The sequence below is a fragment of the Leucoraja erinacea genome, chromosome 5 (assembly GCF_028641065.1).
Source record: "Leucoraja erinacea ecotype New England chromosome 5, Leri_hhj_1, whole genome shotgun sequence".
Lineage (NCBI taxonomy): Eukaryota > Metazoa > Chordata > Chondrichthyes > Rajiformes > Rajidae > Leucoraja > Leucoraja erinaceus.
In genome coordinates this window covers 87,468,699-87,483,446 of record NC_073381.1, presented here as the reverse complement: position 1 = coordinate 87,483,446, position 14,748 = coordinate 87,468,699, and the positions used below count along the sequence as shown (strand labels likewise).

Here is a 14,748-nt window from a genome sequence, read left to right as displayed (position 1 = left end):
TCAGCCATGATTTAACAGTGGAGTAGACTTGATGGTCCAAATGATCTAATTTTGTTCCTCGAACGTATAAACTTATGAACCAAGTCTGCGTCGACCAGTGATCACCTTTACACAAGTTCCATCACATGCACTGGGGACAATTTTCAGAAGCCAATTAACCTACAAACCTGCATGTCTTTGGGATGTGGGAGGAAACCCATGTGGTCACAGGGAGAATGTGCAAACTCCCCACAGTCAGCACTAGAGAAATCCTTCACCTTTGTAAGGACATTTTGATGATCCTGGCTGCCTATTTGATGATATTGGCTGCCTTTTTGATGACAGTGGCTGTCTTTATGATGATACTGGCTGCCATTTTGATGATACTGGCTGCCATTTTGATGATAGTGGTTGCCTTTTAGATGAGATTTGCCACCTTGTTGATGTGATTGGCAGCCTATAGATCCCTACAATGACGATGTCAGGAGGTCAGTACTGTTTCCCTTAGATCTAGCCTGACTTGTACCTCTCTGTTTCTGGTTAGCTATGTTTTCATCCTGCACTCCCTTCATGACAGGGTAACAAAAAATAGGTTGTTTTAAATTACTTAAGAAGGAATAAAGCAGATTGAATCAAATGGATAGAACTTCATCCTCAGTCATTGGAACAAAATACATTGTTGTGGTGGCTGTGTGTTACCTCCCAGCATTAATAACCCAGGGTCAATCCTGATCTCGGGTGTTGTCTGTGTGGAGTTTTAATGTTCTCCCTTTGACCGTACGGGTTTCCACCTGGTGCTTTGGATTCCTCCCAAATCTCAAAGTCATGCAGGGCGGAAGGTTAATTACCCTTTTGTAATTTCCCCATGTATGGTAGCGAGTGTTAGTTTACAGCTAACTTGTTGCTGCCGCCTTACAGCGTCAGAGACCCGGGTAAGATCCTGGCTACGGGTGCTGTCTTTATGGAGTTTATACATTCTCCCTGTGACCATGTGGGTTTTCTCTGGGTGCTCCAGTGTGCTCCCACAAGATAAAGTCATGCTGGATTGTAGGTTAATTGGCTTTGGTAATTGTCCTGGGTGTAGGATAGTTTGAGTGTACGGGGATCGCTGGACAGCATGGACTCGGTGGGCTGAAGTGTTGTTTCTACATTTCTAGAGTTGATGAGAATGAGGGATTAGTTTAATTTAGGGATACAGCGTGGAAACAAACCCTTCTGCTGGAAGGAGCAACATAGCCATCTGAACATTAATAATAATTTCATAAAAAGGAGCTGCAGAATCTGGTTTATACCAAAAATAGACCCAAAATGCTGAAATAACTCAGTGGGTCAGGTAGCATCTCTGGAGAAAAAGAATAGGTGACGTTTCAGGTCAGGTCTGAAGAAGGGTCTTGACCTGAAACGTCAACTGTCCATTTTCTTCATAGGTGCTGCCTGACCCACTGAGTTAATCCAGCACTTTGTGTCTGTCTTTGGTATAAACCAGGAAAATCTGTTTTTCAAAAAAATAAAGTGAAAACCTAACTCAAAGGGTCAGGTGGCATCCCTGGAGAGTTGGTGAGAATAATAGGTTGTATGATTTAAGAGAGCTGACTGACTTCTGTGCTTGTGTGTAACTACAACTTGTACTGATGGAGTGAGAACTGCACTATGATAAATCACACCCATTGCCAAAGTAAGATTTTGATTGTTTCATCGATTTGCATTAAGACCAAAATTAGTGCATTCAAATAAGTAAATGAAATTTACCTCAAGTGTAATCATTCAATTATTTTTTTTTTCTCTTAGGCATTATTTCAGAGCTAATGGAAAAGCGACAGGCGATGTAACTAATGGCAAAAGAAATGTTTTCATTTCTTTAATTATCTTTCCATTTGTCCAATTTTCTGTTGTGTAGGCGTCACTTTGGAATTTGATTCCTGCCTGGACCCAGGAATTCCCGTAAACGGGCGTCGGCATGGTAACAACTTCTCAATTGGATCGACGGTGGCTTTCAGCTGTTTCCCCGGTTACACTTTAAGTGATGATGAACCCTTAATTTGCGAGGATAACCGTCAGTGGAACCATGCTTTGCCAAGTTGTGAAGGTAGGCACCTGCTCTCATGCATGTCTCCCCATTATCAAGTCCACCCACCTACCTCATGAGGATAAATGGCAACCAAAGTGAAATTATTCCACCGTGATCTCTGATTCGGGGCCTCTGATCAAACCAAACTCCTACTGTTAAGGCTGTCTGGTTGGATTGCAGACCAGCTGCATTTATTCTGTGCATCTAATTCGACCTTACGCAAAGCCTTGGGCAGCATAGTGGCACAGCGGTACAGTTGCTGCCTTAAAGCACCAGAGACCAGGGTTCATAAAAACATAGGAACATAGAAAATAGGTGCAGGAGTAAGCCATTCGGCCCTTCGAGCCATTCAATATGATCATGGCTAATCATCCAAAATCCGTACCCCGTTTTTGCTTTCGCCCCATATCCCTTGATTCCATTAGCTCTAAGAGCTATATCTAACTCTCTCTTGAATACACCCAGTGAATTGGCCTCCAGTGCCTTCTGTGGCGGAGAATTTCCCAGATTCACAACTTTATGGGTGAAAAAGTTTTTCCTCATCTCAGTCCTAAATGGCCTACCCCTTATTATTAAACTGTGACCACTGGCTCTGGACTCCCCCAATATCAGTGAACACTTTTCCTGCATCTAGCTTGTCCAATCCGTTAAGAATTTAATATGTTTCTATAAGATTACCTCTCATCCTACTAAATTCCAGTGAATAAGCCCAGTCGATCCATTCTTTCATCATATGTCAGTCCCGCTATCCTGGGAATTAACCTGGTAAACCTACGCTGCACTGGCTCAATAGCCATCTGGACAATGGGTGCTGTCTGTACGGACTTTGCACGTTCTCCTTGTGACCCTGTGGGATTTCTCTGGGTGCTCTGGATTCCTCCCAATCTCCAAAGACATACAGGTTTGCTAGTATAAGGGGTGATCGCTGGTTAGTGTTGAGTCAGTGGGCAGAAGAACCTATTTTCCACGCTATATCAATAAAACAAAAAATTAAAAATAAACCTTCTCAATAAGCAGAAATGTTAGCCTCCAAATTAGTGGCAGACTCTGAGCCTGTATAAAATCACATAGATGCTCAACAAACCAATCCTTTCATTAAACAAAGTGATGCATTGAAATTGAAACTCACTTGTGAAAATTTGCCAGAAGCACAGGAAACTGTAAGTGAACTGAACACAATTATTTCAGTAGTCTGACTACTTACGCTGAAAATCTTAACAGTATTCTCTGTCCGTTTGTAACAATTGGATGAATGTTTCTTAACAAGCCAGAAGAAACCAATTTCCCCCCAGATGAAAGTGTTTAAGCAACTCTTACATATTAATTGTGTCTCTGGATCCAAGGTTCTCAAAGGATTCAACCTTGTTCAGATCCACGGAAATGACTCAGCTTTGTTTTTTTAAAATTAAATTAAAGAAAATTCTGAGCCAGGTTAACGCAAATCAGTTAATTTTAGAGTCATCCAATTATTTTATGACAAATGACTAGCAAGGTGAGCTATTCTATTTGAGATAAATTTATTGTTTTTTTTATTGAAGTATCTCCAACATATGTTGTAGCCATCACCATCATTATATTTTTTAGTAGAAACAAAGAACTGCAGATGCTGGTTTATACCAGTGATAGCGTGGGGGCACGGTGGCGCAATGGTAGAGTTGCTGCTTTACAGTGCCATAGAACCAGGTGCGATCCAGACTACGGGCACTGCCTGTACGGAGTTTGTACGTTCTCTCTACGACTTGAATGGGTTTTCTCCAAGTGCTCCGGTTTCCTATCACATTCCAAAGACGTGCAGTTTAATGGGTTTCAGTAAAATTGTAAATTGTCCCTCGTAGAATAGTGTTAGTATGTGGGGATCGCTGGTCGGCGTGTGCTGAAGAGCCTGTTTTCACACTGAATCTCTAAACTAAATTAAACTAAAGACGCAAAGTACGAGTAATTGAGTTGTGGTATCAGATTTCAATGAACTTGGAGCATTTTTTAAATTATGGTTGGTGTACCTTCTCAATGTTGCATTGGGATGCATGCAGTTATTTCCTGATATATAATGACAAATAATATAATAATTATATATATATATATTATATATATATTATGAATGATATATAATACAAATCTGCTGTATTTTACCAAACGAACAACATAAATCATCACTTAATCCCCATCAGACATTTGGCACTCATCGTGTTCTCTACCACTGACGTTATGAAGCAACTGATGGCTTCTCTTGTGTTTCAGCTTTCTGCGGCGGCTCCATTCATGGTACAAGTGGAACCATTCTATCGCCCGGATTTCCTGACTTTTATCCAAATTCCTTAAATTGCACCTGGATAATCGAAGTGTCGCATGGGAAAGGTAGGCCTGATTACTTTCCTTGACTGCTGTTCTTGCACTTATCTCCAAGAGGGTTATTCCGAGGCAAGGATTGTTGACTGTTTCAAATACTTGTTCTGTTGGAGCATTGCATTCAGACACGTTGGCCTTTTATGAACTTGCTAGCCATGCAATGGCCTAGTTGTATAAACCTATTTCCTTGTAGTTGACAAAGAGAGTAAACCAACACCTCTTACTCTCTCAATACCTCTGACTGGGGATGTGCTTTATTGATGGCCCTGATATCTGATCTACATCCTGAAGTTGACTTTCTTTAATTCTTTATTTTTTAATATGAATATATGATTGATCAAAGCCTTTAACAAGGATAGAATTAAAAATTATCGCGTAGCGATTCACGGTGGCACGGTGGTGCAGAGGTAGAGCTACAGCCTTACTGCGTCAGAGACCCGAGTTCAGTCCTGACCCCGGGTGTTGTCTGTGTAAAGATTGGACGTTCTCCCTGTGACCGCATGGGTTTTCTCTGGGTGCTCCGGTTTCCTCCCACATGAAAGACGTGCAGGATTGTCAGATAACTGGCTTCTGTAATTGTCCCTAGAGTGTAGGATAGTCCTACTGTACGGGATGATCGTTTGTTGGCATGGACTCGGTGGGCCGAAAGGCCTGTTTCTATGTTGTATCTCTAAAATTAAAATTGACTGAAAAACGAGGGATCGTTTCAGCTGTGTCCGTTAATTCGCATTGGCCTTTTCCAGGTAGTAATTGGGAGCGCTTTTTTGTTTGTTTTTAGGTGTGCAGTTGGTATTTCACACGTTTCACCTTGAGAGCTCTCATGACTATCTAATTATTACGGAAGACGGGAGCTTCACGGAGCCGGTAACAAGGCTGACAGGTTCAGCTTTGCCATCGACCATCAACGCGGGCCTCTTTGGAAATTACACCTCACAGCTACGCTTCATCTCTGATTTCTCAGTCTCCTATGAAGGGTTCAACATCACGTTCTCAGGTAGGATTCCTTACTTCTGGCCGGGCTAAAATATGCCAGATGTTGCAGATATTTGGAGGCAATCACTTGCAAACATATACTCTGATCAACGGGCGGCACGGTGGCGCAGCAGTAGAGTTGCTGCCGTACAGCGCCAGAGACCCGGGATTGATCCTGTCCTTGGGTGTTGTCTGTATGGAGTTTGTACCTTTTCCCTGGGACCGCATGGGTTTTCTCCGGTTTCCTCCTATGTCCCAAAGACCTGCGGGAATGTAGGTTAACTGGTCTCTGTGTATTGCCCCTTGTGGGTAGGGAATGGATCTTCTTCTTATCGAGTCCACACACAAGATTAGAAGTTGTTCAGCCAGAGGTGAACACACTTCTCAGCATCTGCATACAATGGTGTCTGCTTGTCGCTCCTTGTGCTTCTTGTGCAGGTGGTGGAAAGATTGGTGGAAACAGGGCCGTGACGTGAACGCTCTTCCCTTCACTACTGGGGAGTGGGATAGTATAGAACTAGTATGAATGGGTGATCGATGGTCAGCGTGGGCTTGCTGGGCCGATAGGTCTGTGTTCATGGATAGACACAAAGTGCTGGAGTAACTCAGCGGGTCAGGCAGCATCTCTGGGAAAAGGAGTAGGTGACATTTATTTTGTTTTCCATTTGTATTCGAGTCAGTTATTCTTCTCAAACTGGGCTTTAAAAAAAAATGTTAAAAAAGTGGGTGTATGGAATGAGCTGCCGGAGGAGGTAGTTGAGATAGATACTATTACAACATTAAAAACAAATGGAAGGTAGACACAAAGAAATGGACAGGTACATGGATAGGATAGGCTTAGGAGGTTATGGGCCCAATGCAGGCAGGTGGGACTAGTGTAGATGGGACATGTTGGGCGATGTGTGCAAGTTGGGCCAAAGGGCCTGTTTCCACACTGCATGTCTACATGACTATGTGTCCAATAGAATTCTAGTGAATTTCCACCTCTCATCTTCTTAGCCATATTAGTTCCATTTATTCATAACCATCCGCCCAATAAGTTGCAGGATGTTGTCACTTCATGTTTTACCTGGATGCTTTGAACCTTTGTTTTGCAGAGTATGAGCTGGAGCCTTGCGATGATCCCGGAGTTCCCGCTTTCAGTCGGAGAGTTGGGTTTCAGTTTGAAGTTGGAGACTCGTTGATGTTCTCCTGTTTCCAGGGATACAGGCTGGAAGGTGCTTCTCAGATCTCCTGTCATGGAGGGGGAAGGCGTGTGTGGAGTGCACCTCTTCCAAGGTGTGTGGGTAGGTGGTCACATGCTTTCATTTCATGCATCCTAACTTTGAGCGTACTGTATTTATTACTGGCAAAGTTACAGTCTGACCAGGGTCATGGAGAACCAGGGGACATAGGTTTAAGGTGAGGGGGTAAAGCATTAATGGGAACCTTCACACAAAGGGTGATGGGTGTATGGAGCAAGGTGCCAGAGGAGATAGAAGAAGTAGGTACTAACGCAACATTTAAGAAACATTTGGTCAGGTACATAAATAGGATAGGTTTTTCCCCGAGTTGGGGAATTAAGAACCAGAGGACATGGGTATAAGGTGAGGGGGAAAAAATTAATTGGAACCTGAGAGGTAACATTTTTTACATAAAGGATGGTGGTTGTATGGAACGAGCTGCCGGAGGAGGTAGTTGAGGCAGGAGAAACTGCTAGACAGGTACATGGATAGGCTGGGTTTAGCGGGATATGTGCCAAAAGCAGTCAGGTTGGACAAGTTGGGCCAAAGGGTCTGTTTCCACATTGTATGGATCTATGATTCCATGACTGAGGTATAGATCTACAATATCAGACAGGTTTCACAGTATCAATCACTGGCAGAACAAATCCATGGAATTGTTAATGGATTCCTAGAAATATTTACCACATGTTAAGTGTTATCACTCAAGTTAGACACTAAATGCTGGAGTAACTCAAGGGGGCAGGCAGCATCTCTGGAATTAAGGAATGGGTGATGTTTCGGGTTGAGAAGAATCTTAACCTGAAACGTTACCCATTCCTTCTCTCCAGAGATGCTGCCTGTCCCGCTGAGTTATTCCAGCATTATGCGTCTATCTTAGGTGCAAGCCAGCATCTGCAGTTTCTTCCTACACAAGTGTTATCACTATCTATTTTTTCATAAGTATTTCAGCCAGAGCTAATCAAACATAAAGAACACAGCCAAATACATTTTCTCCTTAATCGGACACATGTGAAGGATTGTTTAGATGATGTAGTCATGGAAAAAGTTACGATAGGTCCTCAAGTTTGGACCTTAAACTGAGGGAGGGCAGATTTTAATTGTGAGGCACAAGTCTTGGAACATTCAAATTGGGAGCAGGTTGGAGGGGTGGGAACAACATCTGATCAGCAGGTGGCATTTAAAGGTAAGATAGTAAGAATTCAGTCACCGTGTCCATGTAAGTGGTAGAGACAAAGTCGGGAAGTTTAGGGTACCCTAATTAATGGAGGATATTGATCAGGAAGAGGGAAGCATGTGCCTGGCATTGGAAATTGTTATCAAATGGGTCATTTGAGGTTTATATGGGGATATAGGAGAATACTTGAGAAAAGAGAACAAAACATTGAAGAGGTAACAGCAAAGATTGATGAATGCAAGGTGATAGATGTTGTCTCTGAAGACTTGAGAAAATTGTGGAGAACTCGAGGAAGGCTTAACTTTGCCATGGAATGTCCTTGCTAAATCACATCAAGGAGAAACCTAAAACCTTTTATAAGTTTAAGGGGCAGCCCAGTGGCGCAGCGGTAGAGTTGCTGCTTTGCAGCTCCAGAGTCCCGGGTTCGATCCTGACTACGGGTGCTGTCTGTACGGAGTTTGCATGTTCACCCTGTGGGTTTTTTCCGAGTGTTCTGGTTTTCTCCCACACTCCAAAGACACACAGGTTTACAGTCTGTAGAAGTACTCCAATCCAGAACATCACCTCTTCTTTTTCTGCAGAGATGCTGCCTGCCCCGTTGAATTACTCCAGCATTTTGTGTTTATTCAGGTTTGTAGGTTAATTGGCATTGGTAAGATTGTTAATTGTTCCCAGTGTGTGGAATAGTGGTTGTGTACAGGATGTTTGCTTGTGTCCACTTAAGGTTTCTCCAAATTCTACAGTTTCATCCCACATTCCAAAGACGTGCAGGTGAGTTGGTTAATTGGCTTCTGTAAAATTGTACCTGGTGTGTCGGATAGAAACTAGTGTACAGGTGATCACTGGTCAACACAAACTCAGTTGGGCCTAAGTGCCTGTTTCCTCATCTAAAGAAAACGAAATCAAATCAAACCATCAGGTCATTCCTTAACATCTGGTTTTCCAGAGAAAACTATCCAGGTTTGTCAGACGTCTTCTTTTAACTAATACTCTCCAATTCAGGCAACATTCTGGTGAACCTTTCTGCATCCTCTCCAAAGCCTTCACATCCTCCCTGTAGTTTGGTTGACCACACCTGCACACTGTTCTCCAAATGTGGCCTAATGAATGTTTTTTTTAAACTGCAGCATGAACTTGCCAACTTTTGTACTCAATTCCCCAACCGAATGAAGGCAAGTATGCTGTGTGGCCTCTTTACCTCTCCATCCACCTGTGTTGCCACTTTCAGGGAACTATGGACTTGCCCACAACAACCTCTCTGTACTTCCTTCCTGACCTTTACCATATACTTTTTTCTTGTATTTGGCCTTCCAAAATGCATCTCACACTTGTCTGGATTGAACGCCATCTACAACAGTGTACATAGATCAATCAGTACAGGACAACAACAGGCCCTTCTGCCAACAATGTATGTGATGAACGTGATGCAAAGACCATCACATCTACCTGCACATATCCTGTATCCCTCCATTCCCTGGATATATATGTGCCTTTCCAAAAGTATTTTGAATTACACTAATGTATTTGCTGCACCACTCACGACAGTGCGTTCCAGGCAATCGCCACTCTCCTTCAAACTTTGCCCCTCTCACCTTAAAGCTATGGACTCTAGTATTTGATATTTCTATCCTGTGAAAAAGATCCTGACTATCTAACCTATCTATGCCTCTCATAATTTTATTAACTTCTGTCAGGTCTCCCTGCACCTCCACCGTTCCAGAGAAAACAATCCATGGCTCCTACCTCTCCCTGTAGCTAACATCCTCTAATCCAGACATCATTCTGGCAAGCCTCCGCACGCTTCCAAAGCCTCCACATCCTTCCTGTAATGTGGTGACCAGTACTACACCAAAAGCAGCCTAACCAAAGTCCAAAAGAGCTGCATTGTGATTTCCTGACTCTTCTGCTCTTGCCAACTCTCATCTGTCATTTCTCCACTCAAGTTTCCAATTGATTATATCCTGCTGTGTCTTTTCACAAACTTCCTCATGTTCACAACGGCATGTTCCAGTGGCAGAGGGGCGCAGCGGTAGAGTTGCTGCCTTACAGCGCCAGAAACCCGGGTTTGATCCTGACTACGGGTGCTGTCTGTATGGAGTTTGTACGTTCTCCTCGTGGGTTTCTCCAGTTTCCTCCCACACTCGAAAGACGTGCAGGCTTGTAGGTTAATTGGCTTCTGTAAATTGTCCCTAGCGTGTAGGATAGAACTTGCGTATGGCGTGATTGTTGGTCAGCGTGGAGTCCTAGTATGCTGAGGGACCTGTTTCATGCTGTATCACAAAACTAAGTAAAACTCAAGTAAACTAAACTAAACTAAGATCAGCTAAGCTAAACTAAACTAAACTAAACCCCACCAATATTTGTGTCATACAGTTACACAGCAAGGCTTTGACCTTTTAGCTTAATATAAATGTATTTTGTTGGACTTATACACAAGCAGTATGCCCCTAGTGAAACAAAGTAATTTCTTGTCCAATCATACCTATATACTTTCTGTTTGGTGTTTTTTTATTTCTTGACAATAGTCTTCCGTAAATGTAGAATGGGTTATCATTAGGATGAGCTATATTGTGACAAATATCATCGCCACAACCAATGTTTCAGACTTATCCACAATGATGGTCATACCTATAACACTGGTGGGCAGACTTTAATATATATCGCTCATCTTCCCTTCCTGTCATGCACTGTTGTCTCCCACTGTTAGACTATGTACTGTTTCTGCTGCATTAGCAATGAAATATAACTGGTGCAGACATCAGCTTCAAGATCAGTCCCCATCAGTAGTTCACCAGTGCTGACAAAACGTGCCTTTCCTCGAGATTTTACTCCTCTTTCCCCTGCTGCTCATTGGAGAATGAGTGGGAAACCCGCTGTGGTAAAATTAAGTTTGACAGATGAGACTGAGGTTTGAGTTCTAGTTCTCTGACTGAGCCTTCAGCATTTCGTCAACATAGGCTGTTAACTGAAGCTGAAGTGGTGCAGCCTGCTACTGCCACAGTGTGGTGGCTAATATTGTCCGGACCGCTGCTGTGCGTATCCATCAGGCATTATTTATTAGACACAAAATGTTGGAGTAACTCGGGGGCTCAGGCAGCATCTCTAGAGAAAACTAATAGGTGACGTATTGGGTAGAAACCCTTTATCAGACTGGGTCTGATGAGTGTGATGAAGGGTCTTGACCCAAAACATCACCTCTTCCTTGTCTCCAGAGATGCTGCCTGAGGCGCTGAATTACTCCAGCATTTTGTGTCATTTTGTTTCGGTGTAAACCATCATCTGTAGTTCCTTCTTACAGATTAAGCATTTTTGATTTATAGCGAGGGAAGAAAATAGGAAAGGACAGCTGGAAAGGAAATCTGTTGCAATTCTATTCACACTGTATCTGTAAGCTGATTGAAAGCAGTATACTTAAAGGCCAAGGTGTTGGCTGTACATTCATATGCTTGATTGCTGCTTTATCTGTTTACCAGGTTTCAGAGAAGATGCGCAAATTTTTTTCATCGATAATTTACACTGTAAGAGGAAAACTGAAATATAGTAGAATGCATATGGAGATTTGGAATTAGTTTGGTTTAATTTGGAGATACAGGCCTGTTGGCCCACCGAGTCCGCGCCGACCAGCGATCACCCCTTACACTAGTTCTATCCTACAGACAGTAGCATTTTAGCAAAGCCAATTAACCTACAAGCCTGTACGTCTTTGGAGTGTGGGAGGAAACCTGAGCACCCGGAGAAAACCCGTGCAGTCGCAACCTCCGTGCAGAGAACACCTGTAGTCAGGATCAAATCCGGGTTACTGGCGCTGTAAGGCAGCAATTCTATTGCTGCACCATCGGTAGAGCTTCTGTGAAAATCATGGTGTGACATTGGAATTGTTTAGTTTTGTTTAGTTCATTATTGTTACTGTACTAAATATTAGTTTAGTTTATTATTGTCATGTTTGCTGAGGTTCAGCGAACAACCTTTTTTGTTGCTTGCTATCCAGTCAGCTGAAAGACTATACATGATTACAAACAAGCTATCGACTCTGTACAGATACAGGATAAAGGGAATAATGTTTAGTGCAGGATAAATTCCAGTAAAGTCTGGTCATTATAGTTGTCCAAGTTCTTTAGCAAGGTTGCTTCCTTGTATAAAGATTCAAACGTCTCATTTAGTACTTTATATAGTCAGTTTTATAGCATACTTCAAGGGATTAGTCTCGTGTCTAAGGTTGACAAAAATGCTGGAGAAACTCAGCAGGTGAGGCAGCATCTATGAGGCAAACTAATAGGTGATGTTTCGGGTCGAGACCCTTCTTCAGTCTCGTGTCCACCTCACAGTAGGGGTAAAACTGTGGAGAAGTGTTATTCCAGATTCAACAAATTCATGTTTTTGTGTAGCTTTTAGTCACTAGTAAATTGAGACTGGCATTGTTTAGTGACAAGCGTGGATCTCAAAATTGAATTCTATGAAATGGAAGTTTTGCTTTCACTAATACTAAACTGGTCAACATTGCATGACCATAGGATGATACTGTATATCTGGACAGGAAGGGTTAGGAGGGATATGGGCCAAATGCAGGCAAATAGGTCTAGCCCTAATTCCCTACTTGGTTGCAAAAGATGGAGTGAAAGTGATGTTTCCTTGACGTCTATGACTCTATTTGTCGTTTACACATGGGCACACTGGTAATAAATATATAAAATTATACCTGATGGTTACTTTCAAACTTCCATGTTATTGTTAGGGGTCTATTTTCATATTCACAGATAACCTTGTTATCCATAAATAATCTTGCAGCTAATAAGCTGCATAAAGTAACACAAAATGCTGGAGTAATACAGCGGGTCAGGCAGCATCTCTGGAGAAAAGGAATAGGTGATGTTTCACCTATCCATGTTCTATAGAGATGCTGTCTGACCCGCTGCGTTACTCCAGCACTTTGTGTCCTTTTGTGTAAATCAGCATCTGCAGTTCCTTGTTTTTACAAGCTGCATTAATTACTCCTTGGAGATCTCAAATCCTTTTGTTAATGGTACTTATGGTTGACAAACAATTCATTATTTTCAATCGAGGCCTTAGGTTCTTGTTGAGGTTTACATCACACTTAATTGATACTTGAAGCGTAGAATCTTGCAAGGAGTACAGAGGCTATATTTACATCAGGACGTATTCTATAATTGAGTTGTTATTTGTGCCTTGACTTTATTTTTGTTTCCTTGCGTACATTCTAAAAGATGTTTTAATTGCTTGCACTTTCTATTTATGGCTTAGCTGAATGTGGAGCCTCTGTGGCTGCAACGGAAGGCACGTTGCTGTCTCCAAATTACCCAGCCAACTACGAGAACAATCATGAATGCATCTACAGAATTGAGACACAACCAGGGAAAGGAATCAGCCTGCATGCTAGGACGTTTAAGCTTCAAGAGGGTGATGTTGTCAAGGTAACTGTGACATCAATATATTCAGCCTTTCCCTATCTTTTTTTCTCAAAAGAAATTCCAATCAATGGTTTCACTCACATCGTTGGAATTCTGATGGTAGGATTTTAATTGTGCTTTAATTCAAGCCGAATATCAATTGGGTTTTTTTATGAATGTTTCACCGGTCTTCAGATTTTAAATGATTAAGTTATGAGTCCTAAATCGATTTTAAGATGAGATCTGTCAAAGTCCTGCCATAAAAAAAATGGGCTGAGTAATCGTGGCATTGAAACTCTCAAGTTAAAATTCTAGTTACATACGAGAATGTTTAGTTTGGTTTGGAGATACAGCGTGGAAACAGGCCCTTCGGCCCAACGAGTCCATGCCAACCAGTAATCACTCCATACACTAGTTGTATCCTGCACACTTGGGACAATTTGTGTAAGCCAATTAACCTACAAACCTGCACGTCTTTGGAATGTGTGTGGAAACCGGAGCACCCAGTAGACTTTAGATTTTCGAGATACAGCGTGGAAATAGGCCCTTCAGCCAATTGAGTGCACACCGACCAGCGATCACCCAGTAAACGAGCACTATCCTGCGCACGAGAACGTGTACAATTTTTCAGAAGTCAATTAGGCTACAAACCTGCATGTTTTTGGAGTGTGGGAGGAAACCGGAGCACCCTGGGAAAACCCATGCGGTCACAGGGACAATGTGCAAACTGTGCGGAAAGCACCAGAGGTCAGGATTGAACCTGGGTCTCTGGTGCTGTTTGGCAGCAACTCTACCACTGTGCTGATTCTGGGAGCTGGAGGCCTAAATTCAGCCAGTAAAAATCACAAGTGAGGGTCTCGTGTAAGGAGACAGAAGGTACAGTTAGTGTGCAACCCTGAACAAAAAAACAAACTGCTGGAGGAACCCATCTATTGAAGTCTCCCAATACTGCTGCTTGACCTGCTGAGTTCCTCCAGAGGTTTGTTGTGTGCTTTGCATAGTGTGCTCCTCCACCACGCACTGCCTTGGTCAGATCCTCACGCACATGCCGGAATGATATGGAAAACAAAGCCCTTGCTTTTCTCTGCAATTTGTTCCATCCCCACGATCCTCTGGGCTTTACCATGGCGCAGCGGTAGAGTTGACGCCTCACAGGGCCAGCGACCCAGGTTCGATCCTGACTATGGGTGCTGTCTGTATGGAGTTTGTACGTTCTCTCCATGATGATGTGGGTTTTCTCTGGGTGCTCCGGTTTCCTCCCACACTCCAAATGACACTCAGGTTAATTGACTTTTGTAAATTTACCCTAGTGTGTTGGACATAGAACTAGTGTATGGGTGATCACTGGTCGGCATGGACTCGGTGGGTCGGAGGGCCGGTTTCCACGCGGTATTCCGAGAAGTAAAACTAAACAGACATGTGTAGCTATGTCCACCAGTTAAGATGGGTGTCTATCATCACGTTTTAATTTATCTTTCCTTTACAAGTAACCACGAGTCATAAGTAGCATAGATGCTTTGGACAAACATTTGCAATTCAATGAATCCTCCTGAGTCAAAGTCAGTAAGATAAATAATT

At 42.7% G+C, this 14,748-nt stretch overlaps 1 protein-coding gene across 1 annotated transcript in view; it reads left to right on the top strand.

Annotated features, from left to right (window-relative positions):
- LOC129697526 (CUB and sushi domain-containing protein 1-like) overlaps positions 1 to 14,748 on the top strand; it is a 512,171-nt gene that overhangs the window by 35,850 nt on the left and 461,573 nt on the right. The window contains exons 5-9 of the mRNA XM_055636177.1: positions 1,877 to 2,065; positions 4,286 to 4,402; positions 5,172 to 5,387; positions 6,463 to 6,651; positions 13,025 to 13,194. Of these exons, the coding sequence (XP_055492152.1) occupies positions 1,877 to 2,065; positions 4,286 to 4,402; positions 5,172 to 5,387; positions 6,463 to 6,651; positions 13,025 to 13,194 (881 nt within the window). The remainder of the gene's footprint in view (positions 1 to 1,876; positions 2,066 to 4,285; positions 4,403 to 5,171; positions 5,388 to 6,462; positions 6,652 to 13,024; positions 13,195 to 14,748) is intronic.